This window comes from Myiozetetes cayanensis, unplaced genomic scaffold (genome assembly GCF_022539395.1).
Source record: "Myiozetetes cayanensis isolate MyiCay16 unplaced genomic scaffold, myiCay2020 scf43, whole genome shotgun sequence".
Taxonomy (NCBI): Eukaryota; Metazoa; Chordata; class Aves; order Passeriformes; family Tyrannidae; genus Myiozetetes; species Myiozetetes cayanensis.
The window spans coordinates 874,693-893,614 of NW_026087665.1; the positions used below are offsets into that span (position 1 = coordinate 874,693).

The 18,922-nt window shown below is 51.0% G+C and overlaps 2 protein-coding genes and 1 pseudogene across 2 annotated transcripts; 2 read left to right on the plus strand and 1 right to left on the minus strand.

Moving 5' to 3' along the window:
• Positions 1 to 2,931: 2,931 nt before the first annotated feature.
• On the minus strand, positions 2,932 to 9,781 carry MAJIN (membrane anchored junction protein). The gene is made up of 10 exons (XM_050330694.1): positions 9,681 to 9,781; positions 8,134 to 8,179; positions 7,205 to 7,280; positions 6,441 to 6,566; positions 5,481 to 5,512; positions 4,728 to 4,837; positions 4,222 to 4,276; positions 3,815 to 3,869; positions 3,572 to 3,716; positions 2,932 to 2,977 (listed from the first exon to the last, which is right to left on the minus strand). Exons 1-10 carry the CDS (start codon positions 9,779 to 9,781, stop codon positions 2,932 to 2,934), a joined length of 792 nt encoding a protein of 263 aa, XP_050186651.1.
• Positions 9,782 to 12,558: 2,777 nt separating this feature from the next.
• Positions 12,559 to 14,422, plus strand: LOC126648030 (antigen-presenting glycoprotein CD1d-like). The gene is made up of 6 exons (XM_050330677.1): positions 12,559 to 12,637; positions 12,960 to 13,217; positions 13,377 to 13,658; positions 13,749 to 14,033; positions 14,139 to 14,235; positions 14,362 to 14,422. Exons 1-6 carry the CDS (start codon positions 12,559 to 12,561, stop codon positions 14,420 to 14,422), a joined length of 1,062 nt encoding a protein of 353 aa, XP_050186634.1.
• A 2,285-nt stretch (positions 14,423 to 16,707) lies between these two features.
• On the plus strand, positions 16,708 to 18,560 carry LOC126648029 (T-cell surface glycoprotein CD1b-3-like; annotated as a pseudogene).
• The last annotated feature ends 362 nt before the right edge of the window (positions 18,561 to 18,922 follow it).

Sequence of the window (18,922 nt, forward strand, 5' to 3'; positions counted from 1 at the left end):
GTGAAGAAACCCCCCATGCGGCTCACAGAGGAGCTTGTGGATGCACCAGAGATTTGTGACTTTAACAGAGAGAAAACCTTATGCTGGAGTAAAAGTGGCTCAGATGAGGCAGAGTCCTGTTAAAGACTTTGTGACCCTCGAAGGGATCGATGCTTATGCTGGAGCGAGACGGCTCAGATAAGCTTGGGATCTCAGTGAGAGATCCATGCTGCTGCTGTTGAAGATTTATGACCCTGATGGGTATTAAAACCTACGCTGGAACACAAACGGTTCAGGTAGGGATGTTGGGATCCATGTGTGGGATCCGTGCTGCTGGTGCTAGAGAGAACCTACGCTGGAGCAGAAAAATGGCTCAGGTGGGATATTGGGATCCGAGTAAGGGATCCAAACTGAACCCATGCCGAGAAGTCAATCAAGGACTGTTCTCCCATGGGGAGGGACCTCCATAGAGAAACAGGGGTGAACTCTTAAACCATTATCCCCTGTAACCCTGTGGAAGAAGATCCATAGTAAGCAAGTGTCCCCTTGCAAGTCTATGGAAGGAACCCCTTCAGGACCTGGGTAACCCTCAGCCTTTGGTTTTAACCCAGGAGGGGGGTAAGCCCAGCCCTGGAGGCCAACACAGAATAAGAGAGAGATAAAGAAGTTCCAACTGCCACGAAAGTGCTACAGAGTTACTGGAGAGAGAAAGAACTGGAATTCTGAGAACAGAAAAGGACTGCTTCTCCTCCTTGGACTGATATAAAGGGAGGTGGGGGGAGAAGTATCTTTTGTAAATACATAATACCTTTTACTTAAATAGAATTGTTGTAAATATAATTCTTTAGTTTTAGTTTGTTAATAATAAATACTCATACTTTTTAAATTCAGTCTCTTTTTGTCTGCATAAACCTTCTCTCAGCTAATAATAATTGTATGGGGTACAAAAGTAAATTGAGCCAGGGCAAAACCACGACAATACATAAGACACCCAAGATGAGAAAGGCCTTAAGACGATCAGGGGGAATGAAGAACATGCTAAAGAGAAGATGAAGCCAGACTTGTCTCAGCGACAAGTTTTCAACTTTGGATCTTCACATTTGGTGGAGAGAACTATGTATTTACGTCTTTTTCAAGTATCCGGCGCCATCGTGTGGACCTTCCCCACCATCGCCGCTCAGCAGCTCCACTGGGCACCCAAACCAGCCCAAAAAGCCGCTCCAGAGGCGACAGCGTTTGGTCACGGCTCTCAAATGAAACGTGTCGTGTGTAGTTTAAAGGCTGCGAGGAGAAGGGGTAATCTAGGAATCACTGGTGTGTGTTTGGTAGGTTTACCTGCTGCAGATGAAGGGAAGGTGAAGGCCAGCACTTGCTTTACTTGCAGGAACTTTTTTATGGGCGTGGGCTTTTTTGTTCTTGGACCTTTTTCTCATGGGACCACCTGCTGGACGTTTTAATGTTTGAAACTGGGATCCTGCTGCATTTCATGCAGCTTTAAAGGAATGTGCACGGGAATTTAAAGGAATGCACGTAGTAGAAAGGCTGGGGGGAAAAGGGGTAACGCAGCAATCCTTTCTGTCCTGGCACATTTTTCTACCCTTTTCAGAAAGGGCACGATGATTCTTACAGCTGAAAAGGAATGTGCAGACTGCAGTTTACAGGCTGTAGAGGGAAAAGGACAGTCGCCTGATCATGGTGTGAATACAACTTTCCAAATGTAAGGGACAAAGTCCAAGCGAGCTTTCTGTCCCAGCTGTGAGGGCTATGGGGGCTAAAAGGTGCTAGAGGGGCTGTGAGAGCTCTGGGGCCAGTGAGGGGGATAAGGGCTTTGAGGGCTGTAAGGGTTATGGGTTCTGTGAGGGCTATTGGGGCTGTAGGGGTTCTGAGACCTGGGGGTCTGTGTGGGCTATAGGGGTGTGTAGGCTATTTGGGATATAAGGGCTACAAAGGGTTCTGGATCTGTGAGGGCTATGAGTTCTGTGAAGGCTATGGGGTCTGTGAGAGCTACAGAGGCTGTGCAGGCTTTTGGGGCTGTAAAAAGGGCTATAGGGGTTATGGGGTCTGTGAACACTACAGGGTCAGTGTGGGCTGGGAGGGCTATGGGGTATGTGAGGGATGACAGGGCTGTAGGGGCTGTAAGGGGCTGTAATGTCTATAGGTTCTGTGAGGGCTGCTGGGATCAGTTGATGGGCTAAACCTGTCTTCCCTATCTTCTCTCCCATAGGGATGCCTATTAGGTAAGAACTATTAAAGGGGATAAAACTTTTCTGTATATTGCTTTAAATATGTTTTTGCAGTCAGATAATCTCACTTGCATCTTCAAACCTCGACCTGTCACAATTTTACATTAATAAGGAGCATTATTCCCTAAACTATTGCTGGTGGTTGCAGGTATGCTGTTGGCTCAGCCGCCTTAAAGGGGCACACCTGAAGTCTTCACTCCCAGCCTCATCCCACTATGTATTGAAGGCATAAATAATAACCCAAGTTGTGGTGTCGTGTATCAAACCCAAAATATTTTCCATAATTTTGACCTTTTTAATGCTGTGAAGCACAGCACTGGAGTCCATCTACTACTAAAAACCTCTGCTTCTTCTTGCAGGGAGAAAGTGTCCTGCCTGGGTAAGTCTGATTAAAATAACATGCAGTTCCAAGCCAATGTTTGCTTTATTAGAATCTCACAAAATGTTAAATTCACAGTTTATGATGCTTAAGGATCCAAACCTCAAAAGTTTTTTTGCTTTATTTCCAAAAACTCCAAGTTGTGAAGAAAAAGACATTCTAACCCAGCATCTTCAGAACATTACTATGAAAATGTAAATGAAGTAGAATTTAATTTAAAGTTTTTAACAGCTGAGACGAGCAACATGAAAAACTGAGTTACAGAAGAAACAACACAACCCAACAATCATGCTACAAATTTACCTTTCCACAACAATTAGTACTACCAGGTCAGTTCTTTCCACCAAAAAGGTGCTGCAGTGGCAAAATGATGATGCTGGGGAAACAAGAACAAAAAGAGCACATTAGACTTAAAATACTTCTCTGAGAGTTGAGAAAGGGGCAATTTCTGTCCAACAGAAAGACACAATGCCAGTACAAAACAACACAGAAAGAAACTGGAAAAATGGAGGAAACAAAGAATGACTTGTGCCCTGACGGTCTGGTCTCAGTCATTAAAGGGATGGCAAACACTACAATTAAGAACAAGTTTTATCTCTTACAAAATTAACTCACTACAAAGCTGCATCTCACTAAAAAGCTGCTCCCAGTGTCCAACTGCTGCCATGCACTCCCCAGCCAAGAACAGCCACTTTGTGTAAGGGCTGTGACAGAGATTCAGTGGCCCTCTTGTGTTCTTTCCCAAAGACAGCTCAGGAGAAGAATGTTTATTGGGAATGCTGCACCTTAGCACGATATAAAAGGACATTCCCGAATGTTTCTTTGCCCTTTGGAGACTTTGGTTTAACCACAGAAAAGAGGTCTCCATCCTCCAGAATTGTGCAAAATCCCCTGAACTGCCAAAATCAGCCCCTGGCACGGGCTTAGACAGGGCCAGGGCAGCATCTGCTCACTGCTGCAGGATTAGTACCTTCTCCAGAACGCTGAGAGACTTCTTCCTTCCGACTTCCCGTTTCCTTTCTTTCCTGTTTGGTCCATTTGCTGCTGCATCTGCACTGCACCCTCAGCCTGACTGGCTGCTGTTCCTTGTTCAAGGGCAGATTCCACACATTTCCCTGTAAGGAACAGCAGCAAGAGCAAAACCACAACCTCACTCACTCCATGCTCCCTGCACACCCAGTGGAATGGGACAATCCAGGAATTCCTTACTCACAGTCTTTAGTAAGGGATGCTGGGCTAAACTTGCACTCATTTGCTCTGGAAGAATTCTGAAAGGAAAAGGAACCCAAGAACTGTTACACAATGCAAAATTCTATTGTGCAGAGATTTTAGTTTGCTTGCTTGCTAAGCAAGTGCTAAAAGTACTAAAAGGCAAGGTCTGCTCTCTTGTTCTTTTGGGGTTTGGGGTTTTTTTCTGCTACTATGAGGACTTTCTTCATGAAGATATTTTTACACCTCCCTCCTCAGGACATTCACAGGCCTAACATAAAGCTGTAATTAATTTAGACTTTAACATACCAGGGACATTTGGGAGGATGACTGACAGCCAGGAGGACACAGGTGTTAGGGACAAGGACTAAACAGGTGCTGTTGTTTCCTTCTGAATATTCTCTAACTCACCTTTTCAAATCCATGCTCTGCTTTACTCATCTGGTGAACAGAGTCAGCTCCAGTTCTAAAAATAAGTCAAGTAAGTAAGAACTGAGTTTACAAAATGTCACAAAAAGGAAGCAATCTTGTAAATGGCTGCTCCAAGTATTTCATTGGAAAGCAGGAAAGATGAGAATACTCATGTGCAGAGACAACACATGCAATCTGTCTGGCTGCCGAGCTCTTAACCCCACTGTGAGTCAAAAGATTATGTGAACACAGAGGAATTAAACAGGCAGAGGTCTGGTCCATGGCATGGGAAGCTGGGAAGCACAAGAACACTTTTTTCCACCAGTATGAGCAATGCCACTGGGATTCTGTTACTTATGGAAGAGGAGGAAGAAGAAAAACAGGGCAAAGGATTGCACAGAAATGAAACGTGAGGACACCAGAAACATTAAATTTAGAGGCATAAAAGAGACATTAAAAATACCAGGGAGATATATCCAGGGAGATTATTTTGTCATTCAACTCACCTGTCCATATGCAATTGTGGGCATGAGTTCTCCGCTCCAACTTCCACTCTCCTCCTCTTCACTGCTTCTTCCACTGCAGTATTTTCTGATACTTCATTTCTTCTCCTGACCTTCAAAACATTGCAAACTTGGCATTGATAACAAGTGATTTTGACTTCTCTACTTTGGAACAAAATTCAGAGTTAATATACATTTGTATTTTGCAAAGTCATTCCTGTTTATAGAATGAAAACAGAAGAAGGGTTCAGGACTAAGATAAGCACTGGGAGGCCATCCAGAGAATTATGCTCAACAGTTTTAAACAAAATCCTGCATTCCAGGACATCCTATTTGCTCCATCTTCAGAGGACTGCCTAGCAATGTAAGTAGCAGGAATGTAATGCTAGCAGAGACAGCAGAGACATTCTTAGGGGAAATTTGGACAGGACACCTTCATTAATTCACTCCATCTTCAGACACTCACCTATACTGAAAACAAACCCACCCTGAGCTCTCATTACACAAAAATTACCAAATTAGCTTAACACTGCTGTTTATGGCAGGACTGCATTCCAACCCCACTGGAACTGAGAGGAAGATTTCTCTCCTGCTGGGTGGCTCTAGGTGAGACTCAGTGACAGTTTACACTGACCAGCTCCTAGAAGTACAAGAACTGCAGCATTGCCTAAATATACACATTCTGTTTCTCCAGAATACTTTGAACACAAATTAAAAAAAAAAAACAAAACAAACAAAAACAAAGGTACAACTTACAAGCTCATCACTGCCCCTGTTTACTTCTTTACCTGTAAACAGAGGTATAAAACTTGGTGATTATTTAGACTGGACTCTCTGTAACCAACTGAAAAGTGTATTTTTGCATTGCACCTCATCTTCCAGGAACAAGATAAGCTGCTGCCAAAAACAGTTTGGACCTTTCCACAGTTTTTACATCCAAACGTGGGGTGTTTGACAGGGAGTGCAAATGGGTGAGACTAAGAAATGACTGCCTGGCCATTTTATGAAGGAGATCAGATTACCTGCTAAGCAGTCATAAGAAAAAATGGCAACTTTTTTCAGGGCCTGATAATCAGAACAGGAAATAGTAAGAACACTCAGTTTTTGCAACAGGGGAATTTAAATGTGGAGTCCCACAGCTGGGGCCCGAGGCTGTTCAGGGAATTCACAGAAAACCTGGAAAATGAGACACTGTTGAGGGTGACAACATTTGATAATGATACAAAAGACATTATTACCACCATTACTATCATTATTTAGAAACACAAATCCATTCTTTCTTTAGGAAACTAGAAACAAAGAGCGTGATGTCAGCAAATGTAGTCAAGCACAAGGAAGAAAAACATGTTTTCAATGGCTCCACGTAATGGCTCCAGCCCAGTGACTGACATTAAAAAATGAAGGTTGGAAGCCACTGGGCATCACTTCATTAGAATTTATTATTATTATTATTAGTTATTATGTGTTATTATTTATTCTTCACAAGAATAAATACCTGCTGAAGAGTGAGCAGTGGTTGAAAAGGCAAAGAGGAATTCAGGAAATTTTAGAAAAGCAACACAGGACAATAGAGAACACACTATTAGGCTCTGTTTCAAACCACACCACATGCAGTTTTGCTCTCTCTCATTCAAAGCAGGAGAAGGGAAAGGGAAATGCAAGACACAGATCACAGGTATTTTCAGAAATTACCCAAACATAACCACAGTGACTTACCACAAGACACGTTTTGCTGAAATGAGTTCAGTTCTAGATACAATGTGCAAATGTAGGGATAAGGCACAAGACGGACGTTGTCATGTTTGAATTTCATCTTCGACACTCTCTCCCATTTACTCAAATCTGAGAACAATGATAAGGCTTGCAAACACAGCACTAACATTTCAAAGGAGCAGGAGTCCCGACAGTGCCTTCAAAAGCCACATCATGCTGCACATGTACACCAGGGAGCACATCCAACCTGCCACCATGAGCTTCACGAAAAAGCACCTTATGAAGAAACACTCACCCAGCTGACACTGCCCCATCAGTTACCTGTACTGGGTGTTCTATTCCCTTAACTGTGCTGCCCTCCTGACACCCTCCTGCAAAAAGACCAACCTGCCAGGCTCTTCCAACCCTATGAATAAAACCATTCATAGAGTTTTACCATTTATGAACCTTTGGGAATAACGCACTGGCTGTGCCTGCAGTGGCAGGAGGGTGGACTTCTGGGCACACCTGCATTTTCTCTGGCCAAATCTGATCTGGAATGCAGGGGTGTTCTAATGGAAGCACTGCAAAACACTGTTTTCACATCAGTTCTCTGGTGAAGGCAACGTCTGAGAAGGATCTTCAGCCAGTGTCAAACAGCAAAGCTTGAAGGAGTCCTGCTCCAGCTAAAGATGAGCACACTCCTACAGGTGAATGTTGAATTAGGCAATGCCCAACACACACAGGTCATTGAATCTTTTCTTTCATGAACAGCAAAGAAAGGATACACGGAAAGACAGTGAAGTGGTCTGTAGAAAATGGATGTAAGTCATCAAGGTTTCCAAGGATTACTCGAATCACTTCCTGGGGAGGCCAAAAAACAAACAAACAAAAAAACCAAACCAAAACAAAACAAAAAACAAGCAACAATATTAAGAACAGTAACAATTAAAGTTTGAAGGATTGGGAAAAATTAGCTTTACTGTTTGCATGAATCACGGAAAAGCAGGTTCTAGATACTCTGCTTTTCCTCCTCCACTTCTTCTCTCCACTCCCTCTGATCATCTTAGAGCGCCCTGCACTGACAGACTCATAGAAATTGAAGGAGTATCTTAACCTTACATCAACATAGAAGAATTACTATGGAGAGTGAAGATATGCCTTCAAATTAAATAAGTTTTAAATTTAAGAAGTGGTGGGTTTTTTTCCAGCAAAACACATGTAGCATTTACTTGTGCAAAAATAAAAGTATTCCTCTTTTGCTGAATATTGACCCAAATCAGTTACAAGGGAACGACAATTAAGCCCCAAAAAGCTCCTGCTCTACTAACAGGAAAGCTTTTCTATTAATACCTTTCAGTATTTTCAGAATCTGTGAAAAAAATGTACTCCTGCAAAAATAACTGTGAGGAAGAATCAGACAGGAACAGGGTGCAACTAGCTCGACAATCAGGAGTTTCCATTTGTCCAGTTTTAGCAGTCAGTAGCTTCTTTGCAATATTTGAAATAAAAGCGTGACTCCTCTACACTAATTTTGCCTGCTGAGGACATTTTTAATTTATGTCAATTTTTTCACCCTCAGACTCTGCAGAGAAGTTCCCCTTTATTCACCCTTGAGATGTTGCATTTGACAAAATGTTCTCTGTCCCACAGCAAACATAAGATTTGTTCAGCTTAACACCCACCCAAGGTCCTAAGGACCTGCCTCAGCTCCTACCTCTGACTCCTTGGCAGCACTTTCAGCAAGACTGAGATCGGGAGCACTGTGAAACAAACAGAGTTGGAACCATCCCATCAAAAAGCAGTGGAGCTACACTTGATATAAGAGTGTAAACAGCAACAAATCATTGTTCCCACTGCACAGGAAAAAAATACTTAGCAGGCAGATGAATTCTTAATCTATTATTCTTTAAAAACATCCACCATTCCACAAGGATTGTTCCTTGTGAACGTTTTGTGTATCTGTGGATACAATGGATGAGAGATCAGACCTTTACAGTTGATCCCCAGTAACCCTCAGGACTGGGGTTTTTTGAAACGGTGCCCTCAAACCACTCCCTTCTTCCTCTATTGTGGTGCCATTCTGCTTAAGGGACTAAAAGGAAGAACTGGCAGGACATGTGTGTTAATCCCCACCCTGTGCAAACCCACAGAGGAATGCCCTTCCAGCACCAACAATCTAATGCACAGGAAAAGAGGTGGCCTTAAAGAAAATCCAAACTCATTAAAAAGTAAACAAACCACATAAAGGTCACTTGAAAGTAAGTAAATAAAGTGGAGTGCAAGGAATCCAAGGCACACAAATATTCCCTGGTTTATGGTCTGGCAGGCAGGCACGATCACATCTTCCCCACCAAGGGGCCCAGCCAGAACATGGTCAGAGATGAGAACTCCTCTCCCTCTTCAGAAGGGCACGTGGATGACAACAAACAGCCCAGGAAGTAAGAACATACACTGAGTACAGAGCTCCAGGGCTGTGCTGGTTTTGACTGGGATAGAAGTCAATTGTGTTGATAACACAGAGATGTTTTCCTTACTGCTGAGCTATACTTACCCAGCGCCAAGGGCTTTTCTGCTCCTCACAGCAAGCAGGTTGAGGGTGCACATGAGGTCGGGAGAGAACAAGGATTGGGGGGGATGACCCTAACTGACCCGAGTGATATTCCAGACCTGAGGATGGCACGCTTGGGAACAAAACACAGAGCAGAGAAAGGCAGGGGGGAAGTTTGGCATCACGGCAGATGTCTTCCTAAGTAACCATTTTGCACTGACCACAGGAAAGACCTGCTTTCCAGGAGATTAAACACCTGCCTGCCCATGGGAAGCAGTGAACGAACTCAAGCCTTTACTCTGCTTTGCTTGCATGTGTATCTTTTGCCTTACTTACTCAACTGCCTTTATCTTAACCCATCGCTTTTACTTCTGCCTTTCCAGTGGTCTCCCTCACTCCACTGCAGCCACGTGGGGCTTAAACCACCACAGAGGCTCTAGAGTTTCTCTGTTAAATCCTTACAGTTAAATACTACCTGTAAAATCCTCCTCTTTTCCACCGAAGCACAAACATTCACACATGGCAATGAAACAGGAGTGGGGTTTTTTTTTACAGCTTGGATTACTCTCTAAGCGTGTGGAAAGCATCAGCAGCAACTTTTCAGTGGCCAGTGGGATAAAAGGCAGGAAATGAGGACCCCCAAAGATCTGAACTTAGGGTCCCATATGAACCCAACAATCCGCAGACTGACTTCTCATCTTTAACACACTTACTTGCTGAAGTTGCCGTAGCGGATTTTAAACTTGTACACGACCCTGCCAGCGTGCAGGAACCTTGTTTCGGGCAGCGGATAGGTGAAGGGTTTCACCGACATCCTCCCTCTCTCCTTCCCTGAATGCCGGGCTGCGGGAAGCAGGACAGCCAAAGGTTTAACTCCTAAAACCCTTTCACCGCGTCTCGTTCTGCCACACGAAAAGATTACGCACTGGGGCAACGCCGGGGCTGCCAGACGAGAGGTGGTGGTGGTCGTGGTGATGATGAGGAGGAGGAGGAGGATGATGCCGCCGCCTCCCCAGCACCAGGGGCGGCCTGAGGGGCCTCCGAACAGCCCCAATGCCCACCGGGTACGCCCCGCTCCGATGGAGGGCAGGGACCCCCTCACGGACACCGATCCCAGCCCTTCCTCCGGCCCCGCCGCGCCCTCGCCTCACACGGGGCCGGGGCTGAGGGCGGAGCGGAGTGAGCCGAGCCGAACCCGGCCCAGGCCAGCCCAGCCGCCTGAGGGGCAGCACGGCTCAGAGCGGCCGGGCCACCCCGGCTCTGCAGCCCAGCCTGGTCACTGATTTCGTGCCGTAGGTGCTTTGCCGTGAGGCTCCTGCAAGCGCGGACAGGATGTGCGGTGCCCGCTGAGAGTTGGTGCCCGAGTAAGAGTCCGCAGGGTTGTTGGCAAAGCAGGCCCGCCACGGTCACACGCGAGGTGATCTTGGAATGCAGATGTTGTGCCTTCCAGGACACCTTCCCTCCGCGGGGCAGCGGGGCAGGACGTGGTGGAGGGTGCTGGATAGGTAAGGAGGGCTGTGCTGCTGATGTGGTATCTCAGGTGTGCTGGAGGCTCCGGACCTGCCACGAGGGAGGCTGAGGTCGATTCTCTGACACTGCAGCACCTCCTCGTCTTCCCTTTCTGCTCCCACACAGTTCCGTCCTCCACCTCTGCTGCTATCGCTCCCTGCATACCTGTAACATTCTCTGTACATGCACCTCTTTGAGAAACACCGGCACAAAAGATCTTTCCTTTTCCCACAGTGTTGACATCCAGGGAGTGATGCAGCATCCCTTGCCGCCTAGTCAGTGAGATGAAGTCCAATTCCTCTAAACACCGGCGTGATGCTGCCCATCAGCATTGGTAAAGATGTGATGCAGGGAAGAACTCAGCACTTGCTGAATGATTGTGAATCAATTTTCACCTTTTCTTGGGGAAAAAAAAAAAACACGCAAAATAAGCTTAGAGATTCACTCCAATATCTATTCTTATCCTTTCTTTCTTTTCCTTATGTATTTTCCAAAATTATGTCTTTACACTTCTATACTGTTATATTTCGACAGATAATAACCAAAATGGCTCCATACCTCCTTTCCATTGCCTTAAAATAAACCTGCCATATACATATATATATATAAACACCAGTCATTCAGTGTCATTTCCCACTAATCCTCCTCAGGGAAACTATTATTAACAACAACCTTGGTTATCCAGCCTCCACAGCTGGGTCACAACACACCTGCAAGAAAAGAGGGCTGAGAATGAACCCTCAGCTGCTCAGCAAAATGTCCCCAACACTCATCTTAGAGGGGACCGTGGGGACAAGTGGTCACCTCACAGGACAGGGTGGACAAAAGCCTCTCTGCCCGTTCCCTCCCTGGCTGCCCCAGGGCTGTGCTTTGCCATCCCACCAGCCAAACACTCCCCTCTGGGCACTGGTGGCTTCAAAGGAAGGGATGTGGACTTCGTGGTGGCATAGCTGAACATCCCCTGGGTGATGCTGCTGGGGAAGTTGGTGCCATTTCTGGGCCTGCCAGGCCACCACAGCATCCCTACTTCTCTCTGGGACAGCTCCATGGAAGGGAAGGGGGTTGGTGTCCTTGTGTCCCCACGACTGACTCAGTGTCACAAGGGGCTGGACCTCAGCCTGCAGCAGCACCACATGGGCCTTCCCCGTGTCCCCACAGCTGGAGACACCAAAAATGGAGACATGGAGCAGTGACACCGGGATCCAGTTGTGCTTGGAGGGGTCACACACCAGGGTGGGCACACACCTCTGCTCTGGTTGTGTTTGGTTGTTATCAGGGCACCTCATCTCAGACTTCCCCTCAAATGTGGTTTCAGCTCTGCCTTTGCCCTCAACTTGGGCTCCCTCCAGGAAATGGGAACAGAAACTGCAGGTGAGGGAGCAGCAGTGGATCAGGGACACGGGGGGTGAGACTGGCTCTGGTCACCCCAATATCCCTCCAGCACCAGACACTGGTGCCAGTGGGGCCAGAGCAGGGGAATGGCTCCCATCGTTCCTGTTCCCATGCACAGGGGACTCTTCAGCAGGGGGACAGGGATCCGTACCAAAGCTGGGGCACAGAGAGCCCAGAATGAAGCCATGAGGTGGGAAGGGGTTTTACTTGCCCTGAGGGAAAGGCAGCCCCGTTGGTGTGAACCCAGCTGGCAGTGCAGAGTGGATGGTGGTGTCTGTTCTGGGCAGGGCGACACATGCCAGGCACAACTGGCAGTCCAGGCTACGGCATCAGGGCAGTGGATGCAGCCCCTGAAAAGAGGGCTCAGTTCACCCACACCACCCTAATTGTCCAGCTGCTGCCTTGGCCCTAAGGGATCACCCCTGCGTGCAGTGGGCTGACCTTGCTCACAAGCAAATTCCCCCAACACTCACAGTCATACCCAGGCTGCCCCAGCCCACCCCAAGGGGGAACTTCAGAGCCCTCCCCTAAACCTCAGGGCCAGCCCCATTGGCTGCCAGGGCCATGAGCACCAGCACAGCTGCCCAGGCAGAGCCAGCCTGAGATATCTCCAGCCTCATCTCACACAGCCTCGTCCTGCTGCTGCTGCTGCACCCACTGCTGCACACTCTGGGCCTCACTGCTGGCACCATGCAGCCCCCTCGCTGCTGCTGCCTCCTCCTCCTGCTCTACCTCTTCCTCCTCTCTGGCACATGGGCAACTCTGGAGGGTAAGTGGGAGCCTTGGCTCATCCACAGCTGCTCCCATGGCCCCGTGGGACTCCCTGGGCAAGAGGCTTCCTGCTCCCCATCCACTTTTGGCTCTTGCTTCCTCACCCCTCCTCGTTCCCTGGCTTCACACGTCCTCCTCGGCAGGGATGCAGCCACCTGGGGTGGGTGCAGGGGGTGGGAACCGGGGCTGCCAAGGCTGTAGGAGCCAAGGGGGGCCCACAGATCATTGCAACCTCAAGGACCTGCCTGTCAGCCCCTCCACTTTCCCTGTCCCTCTCCTCCCACTCCCATCTCCTCCCTGCCAACCCCTGTCTCATGTAGGGACCGTCACTTTCCGACTGCTCCAGACCTCCACCTTCCAAAACACCTCCTTTGTGGAGACAGAGGGGCTGGGCCTGCTGGAAGACATCGAACTAGGTTCTCTTGATAAGCACACCTGGTCCATCCACTTCTACCATCCCTGGGTGCGTCAAGCCCTGCCCCGCATGGACTGGGACACCATTGACAACATGCTCAAGATCTACTTGCAGCAGTTCAGCCAGCTGATCAATGAAGGGGCCATGCAGAAGGATGTGCCCTGTGAGTATCCAGTCTTCACTGCCTCCCCTCTCTGAACAGCAGCTGGGTACTGGGGAAGGATCTGACAAGTGCTGGCACTGTACAGGGGACACTGATCATGTCCACAGCAAGGCAATCCCAGCCCCTCATGCAACCTCTCTCTCCTCTCTGCCCCTCCAGACTCCTTTGTGGTTCAGTGCAGGGCAGGCTGTGAGCTCTACCCCAACAGGACCTCTCGGGTTTTCGCCTATGTGGGCTACAACGGGCAGGATTTCCTCAGCTTTGACACAGACAATGTTACCTGGACCCTCTCCCAGGACACCGACCTGTCCCGGTACATCCTGGCCTTACTCAAGAACTACACCGCCTTCAGTGAGCTGGTCGAGGTCCTCTTCAATGATACCTGTGTCGATGCCATGGAGAGGTTTCTGAGCTACGGGAGGGCAGCTCTGGAGAGACAAGGTGAGACCACCCTGACCCTGTCACGGCCACCCCAAAGCCCTGGGGCCAAGCCCTGCCCAACCAGGGCTTCCCTTTGCTCCCATCCCCCAGAGCTGCCCGTGGTCACGGTCTTTGCCCGCACGCCCAGCCCACAGCAGCTGCTGCTGGTCTGCCATGTCACCGCCTTCTACCCCCGGCCCATCAGCGTGGCCTGGCTCAGGGATGGCCAGGAGGTGCCTCCGGGCCCGCAGCTCAGCACCGGCCCCGTCCTGCCCAACGCTGACCTCACCTACCAGCTCCGCAGCGTCCTGGCCGTGGCCCCCCAGGACGGGCACAGCTACGCCTGCCGCGTGCGCCACCGCAGCCTGGGCACCCGCAGCCTCCTCGTCCCCTGGGGTAGGTGCCACCCGCGGGGACGGCATGGGGCGCCCGAGCCGCCCCGCCCTGGGGCACGGAGCAAAGCCCGCCAAGGCCGTGCCAGCCCCTCCTTCTATTCCGCAGGGAACTCGCAGCTGCTGCTCATCACAGCGCTCCTGGCCGGGCTGCTGGGAGCCGCGGCCGTAGCTGCCCTGCTGCTGCTTGCCGTGTGGAGACGCAGGTGAGTCCCCTTCTGCCCCACACAGCGGCAGTGGGACACGAGGGCAGGGGATGCCCCAGGGCATTTCTGCACCCCCACAACGTCTCTGCCCTGGAGCATCCCTGAGCTCTGCCCCTCTGCTTTCAGAAAGCACCACAGGATGGAGCAATCAGAGTCCAGGAACTCCATCCTGAGCAAAGAAGCTTAGCCCAGAAGGAGCCAACTGTCCCTGTTCCCTCCCATCACCCGTCAACCCACAGGGACAAGAACTACCCTTTTCTGCTTCAGGATTACAAGACTAACTCGACTCAGAGATGCAGGGGAGAAACCTGGGTGGCTCCTCACTCACCTGCATTTGCTAAGCAGACACAGATGCAGGGCTGAGACCTCCTCACTTGTTACACCTCTTGTGGCACTGCCTTATGCACCCACTGAGGCTCTAGGGCCCCTAAGTGCCCAGTGGCAATTTCTCCCTCTTCTGGTACAATAACATTTTTATCAGTAGGTGGAAAGCTGAATCCTTCTACTTTCATTTTCTAGATTGTTGTGGGTTTTTTCCTAGAAATCTGCCTTTATTAACCATATTCCAGAAATATTTGTTCTGAGACTGAACTTTTTCACATGAACTAACAGAACCTGGCCACAAATGGCTTTACAAAGCCCTGAGTAACACTGAAACTCTGGTGTAATATGGGGGAGCTGCAGATGTGTATAATAAAATCAAAAGACAACATTCATATTTTCACTAAGATCACCTGCCTTTCCCCAGGAGCTGGGTGGGCTTGGGGCAGGTTTTGATCAGCTGCAAATGGAAGCTGGAGCACCACAGAATTATCGGCACCAATTGCAGGCAACACCAGGGCAAGGGGGAAGAAAAAGTGCAGGTGTGCCTGTGCACACATGAACATGTTCTTACCTATGGCAGGGAAATGAGGAACTGTGCACATGGGGGTGAAGTGCCCCCAAGGCTTCTAATAAAGGAGGAAAAGGAAGCCCCTGTCCCATTGAGACAGCGCAGGTCAGACAGACACAGGAAGGTGTTTAGTTCATGCTCCCAATCAACTTGAACACGCAGCTTCCAAAGCTTTGATTGCACTGCAAAATTTCCCAAGATCAGTCTGGCAGCCACCTGTGAGCCAGAAAATCCCTGCTGAACACTCCCCTCTGGGCCCAGCACTGCTGGCTCCAAAGGATCTTTGTGGTGGCAGAGCTGGAACTCCCCTGGGTGACGCTGCTGGGGAAGGTGGTGCCATTTCTGGGCCTGCCAGGCCACCACAGCATCCCTACTTCTCTCTGGGACAGCTCCATGGAAGGGAAGGGGGTTGGTGTCCTTGTGTCCCCACGACTGACTCAGTGTCACAAGGGGCTGGACCTCAGCCTGCAGCAGCACCACATGGGCCTTCCCCGTGTCCCCACAGCTGGAGACACCAAAAATGGAGACATGGAGCAGTGACACCTGGATCCAGTTGTGCTTGGAGGGGTCAAACACCAGGGTGGGCACACACCTCTGCTCTGGTTGTGTTTGGTTGTTATCAGGGCACCCCATCTCAGACTTCCCCTCAAATGTGGTTTCAGCTCTGCCTTTGCCCTCAACTTGGGCTCCCTCCAGGAAATGGGAACAGAAACTGCAGGTGAGGGAGCAGCAGTGGATCAGGGACACGGGGGGTGAGACTGGCTCTGGTCACCCCAATATTGATCCAGCAATGGACACTGGTGCCAGTGGGGCCAGAGCAGGGGAATGGCTCCCACCGTTCCTGTTCCCATGCACAGGGGACTCTTCAGCAGGGGACAGGGTTCCCTACCAAAGCTGGTGAGAAGGAAAGGGAAGTGCCAGGCTGCAGGCCTGCTCTTCTCCTGCAGGTTTGCCACATCACCAGCTTCTGTAGCCACAGCCCATCAGTGAGGCCTGGCTGTGGTGTGGTTGGCAGGTGACAAAGAGGCATGGGATGGGCACACAGCCTTGGGGCACACAGAGCCCAGAATGAAGCCATGAGGTGGGAAGGGGCTTCGCCTGCCCTGAGGGAAAGGCAGCCCCGTTGGTGTGAACCCAGCTGGCAGTGCAGAGTGGGTGGTGGTGTCTGTTCTGGGCAGGGTGACACATGCCAGGCACAACTGGCAGTCCAGGCTACGGCATCAGGGCAGTGGATGCAGCCCCTGAAAAGAGGGCTCAGTTCACCCACACCACCCTAATTGTCCAGCTGCTGCCTTGGCCCTAAGGGATCACCCCTGCGTGCAGTGGGCTGACCTTGCTCACAAGCAAATTCCCCCAACACTCACAGTCATACCCAGGCTGCCCCAGCCCACCCCAAGGGGGAACTTCAGAGCCCTCCCCTAAACCTCAGGGCCAGCCCCATTGGCTGCCAGGGCCATGAGCACCAGCACAGCTGCCCAGGCAGAGCCAGCCTGAGACATCTCCAGCCTCACCTCACACAGCCTCATCCTGCTGCTGCTGCTGCACCACTGCTGCACACTCTGGGCCTCACTGCTGGCACCATGCAGCCCCCTCGCTGCTGCTGCCTCCTCCTCCTGCTCTACCTCTTCCTCCTCTCTGGCACATGGGCAACTCTGGAGGGTAAGTGGGAGCCTTGGCTCATCCACAGCTGCTCCCATGGCCCCGTGGGACTCCCTGGGCAAGAGGCTTCCTGCTCCGCATCCACTTTTGGCTCTTCCTCCCTCACCCCTCCTCGTTCCCTGGCTCCACACCTCCTCCTCGGCAGGGATGCAGCCACCTGGGGTGGGTGTAGGGGGTGGGAACCGGGGCTGCCAAGGCTGTAGGGGCCCAGGGGGGCCCACAGATCACTGCAACCTCCAGGACCTGCCTGTCAGCCCCTCCACTTTCCCTGGCCCTCTTCTCCCACTCCCATCTCCTCCCTGCCAACCCCTGTCTCTTGTAGGTACCGTCACTCTCCGGCTGCTCCACACCTCCACCTTCCAAAACACCTCCTTTGTGGAGATGGAGGTGCTGCTCCTGCTTGAAGACATCGAACTTGGTTCTCTTGATAAGCACACCTGGTCCATCCACTTCCACCAGCCCTGGGTGCATCCAGCCCTACCCCACAAGGACTGGGACAACATTGAGAATATGTTCAGGATCTATTTGTTGAGGTTCAGCCACCTGATCAATGAAGGGGCCATGCAGAGGGATGTGTCCTGTGAGTATCCAGTCTTCACTGCCTCCCCTCTCTGAACAGCAGCTGGGTACTGGGGAAGGATCTGGCAAGTGCTGGACACTGATCATGTCCACAGCAAGGCAATCCCAGCCCCTCATGCAACCTCTCTCTCTCTCTCTGCCCCTCCAGACCCCTTTGTGGCTCAGTGCATGATAGGCTGTGAGCGCTACCCCAACAGGAGCTCTCGGGCCTTTGCCTATGTGGGCTACAATGGGCAGGATTTCCTTAGGTTTGACACAGAGAACGATACCTGGACCCTCTCCCAGGACACCGACCTGTCCCGGTATGTCCTGGCCTTCCTCAAGAACTACACCGCCCTCAGTGAGTGGGCTGGATGTCATCTTCAGTGATGCCTGCGTCGATGCCATGGAGAGGTTTCTGAGCTACGGGAGGGCAGCTCTGGAGAGACAAGGTGAGACCACCCTGACCCTGCCACGGCCACCCCAAAGCCCTGGGGCCAAGCCCTGCCCAACCAGGGCTTCCCTTTGCTCCCATCCCCCAGAGCTGCCCGTGGTCACGGTCTTTGCCCGCACGCCCAGCCCACAGCAGCTGCTGCTGGTCTGCCATGTCACCGCCTTCTACCCCCGGCCCATCAGCGTGGCCTGGCTCAGGGATGGCCAGGAGGTGCCTCCGGGCCCGCAGCTCAGCACCGGCCCCGTCCTGCCCAACGCTGACCTCACCTACCAGCTCCGCAGCGTCCTGGCCGTGGCCCCCCAGGACGGGCACAGCTACGCCTGCCGCGTGCGCCACCGCAGCCTGGGCACCCGCAGCCTCCTCGTCCCCTGGGGTAGGTGCCACCCGCGGGGACGGCATGGGGCGCCCGAGCCGCCCCGCCCTGGGGCACGGAGCAAAGCCCGCCAAGGCCGTGCCAGCCCCTCCTTCTATTCCGCAGGGAACTCGCAGCTGCTGCTCATCACAGCGCTCCTGGCCGGGCTGCTGGGAGCCGCGGCCGTAGCTGCCCTGCTGCTGCTTGCCGTGGGGAGACGCAGGTGAGTCCCCTTCTGCCCCACACAGCGGCAGTGGGACACGAGGGCAGGGGATGCCCCAGGGCATTTCTGCACCCCCACAACGTCTCTGCCCTGGAGCATCCCTGAGCTCTCCCCCTCTGCTTTCAGAAAGCACCGGCGGGTGGAGCAATCAGGGTCCAGGAACTCCACCCTGAGCAAAGAAGCTTAGCCCAGAAGGAGCCAACTGTCCCCGTTCCCTCCCATCACCCGTCAACCCACAGGGACAAGAACTACCCTTTTCTGCTTCCAGATTACAAGACTAACTCGACTCAGAGATGCAGGGGTGTTGGGGAGCCCAGCTGGCTCTGGGCTCTCAGTAAACTGAGATACTGAAAATGGAACTTCTTACACCTGGCAGAGGGTTAACCACGGACAGTAGGACTGTGACACAGTGGGTTTCCTATTAGAATGTCAGCCTATTGTGTTAGGACATGTGGCTGTATGTGCAATCATGAGTTGTTATGAAGTGGTAAACCAATGCTGTGTGTACATGTGTCACCCCAGAACTGTATAAAGGTAGATGCACTGTTG

What these genes read in the sequence shown, in the direction of transcription:
- LOC126648030 (XM_050330677.1), top strand. Translation starts at nt 12,559, where the DNA reads ATGCAGCCCCCTCGCTGCTGCTGCCTCCTCCTCCTGCTCTACCTCTTC. An exon ending in GGCAGCTCTGGAGAGACAAG is followed by an intron (nt 13,659 to 13,748) that starts GTGAGACCACCC and finishes CCCATCCCCCAG; the next exon opens with AGCTGCCCGTGGTCACGGTC. An exon ending in CAGCCTCCTCGTCCCCTGGG is followed by an intron (nt 14,034 to 14,138) that starts GTAGGTGCCACC and finishes TCTATTCCGCAG; the next exon opens with GGAACTCGCAGCTGCTGCTC.
- MAJIN (XM_050330694.1), bottom strand. Translation starts at nt 9,781, where the DNA reads ATGTCGGTGAAACCCTTCACCTATCCGCTGCCCGAAACAAGGTTCCTG. An exon ending in CCACTTCACTGTCTTTCCGT is followed by an intron (nt 6,567 to 7,204) that starts GTATCCTTTCTT and finishes CATTGTTCTCAG; the next exon opens with ATTTGAGTAAATGGGAGAGA. An exon ending in ACAGGGGCAGTGATGAGCTT is followed by an intron (nt 4,838 to 5,480) that starts GTAAGTTGTACC and finishes AATGTTTTGAAG; the next exon opens with GTCAGGAGAAGAAATGAAGT.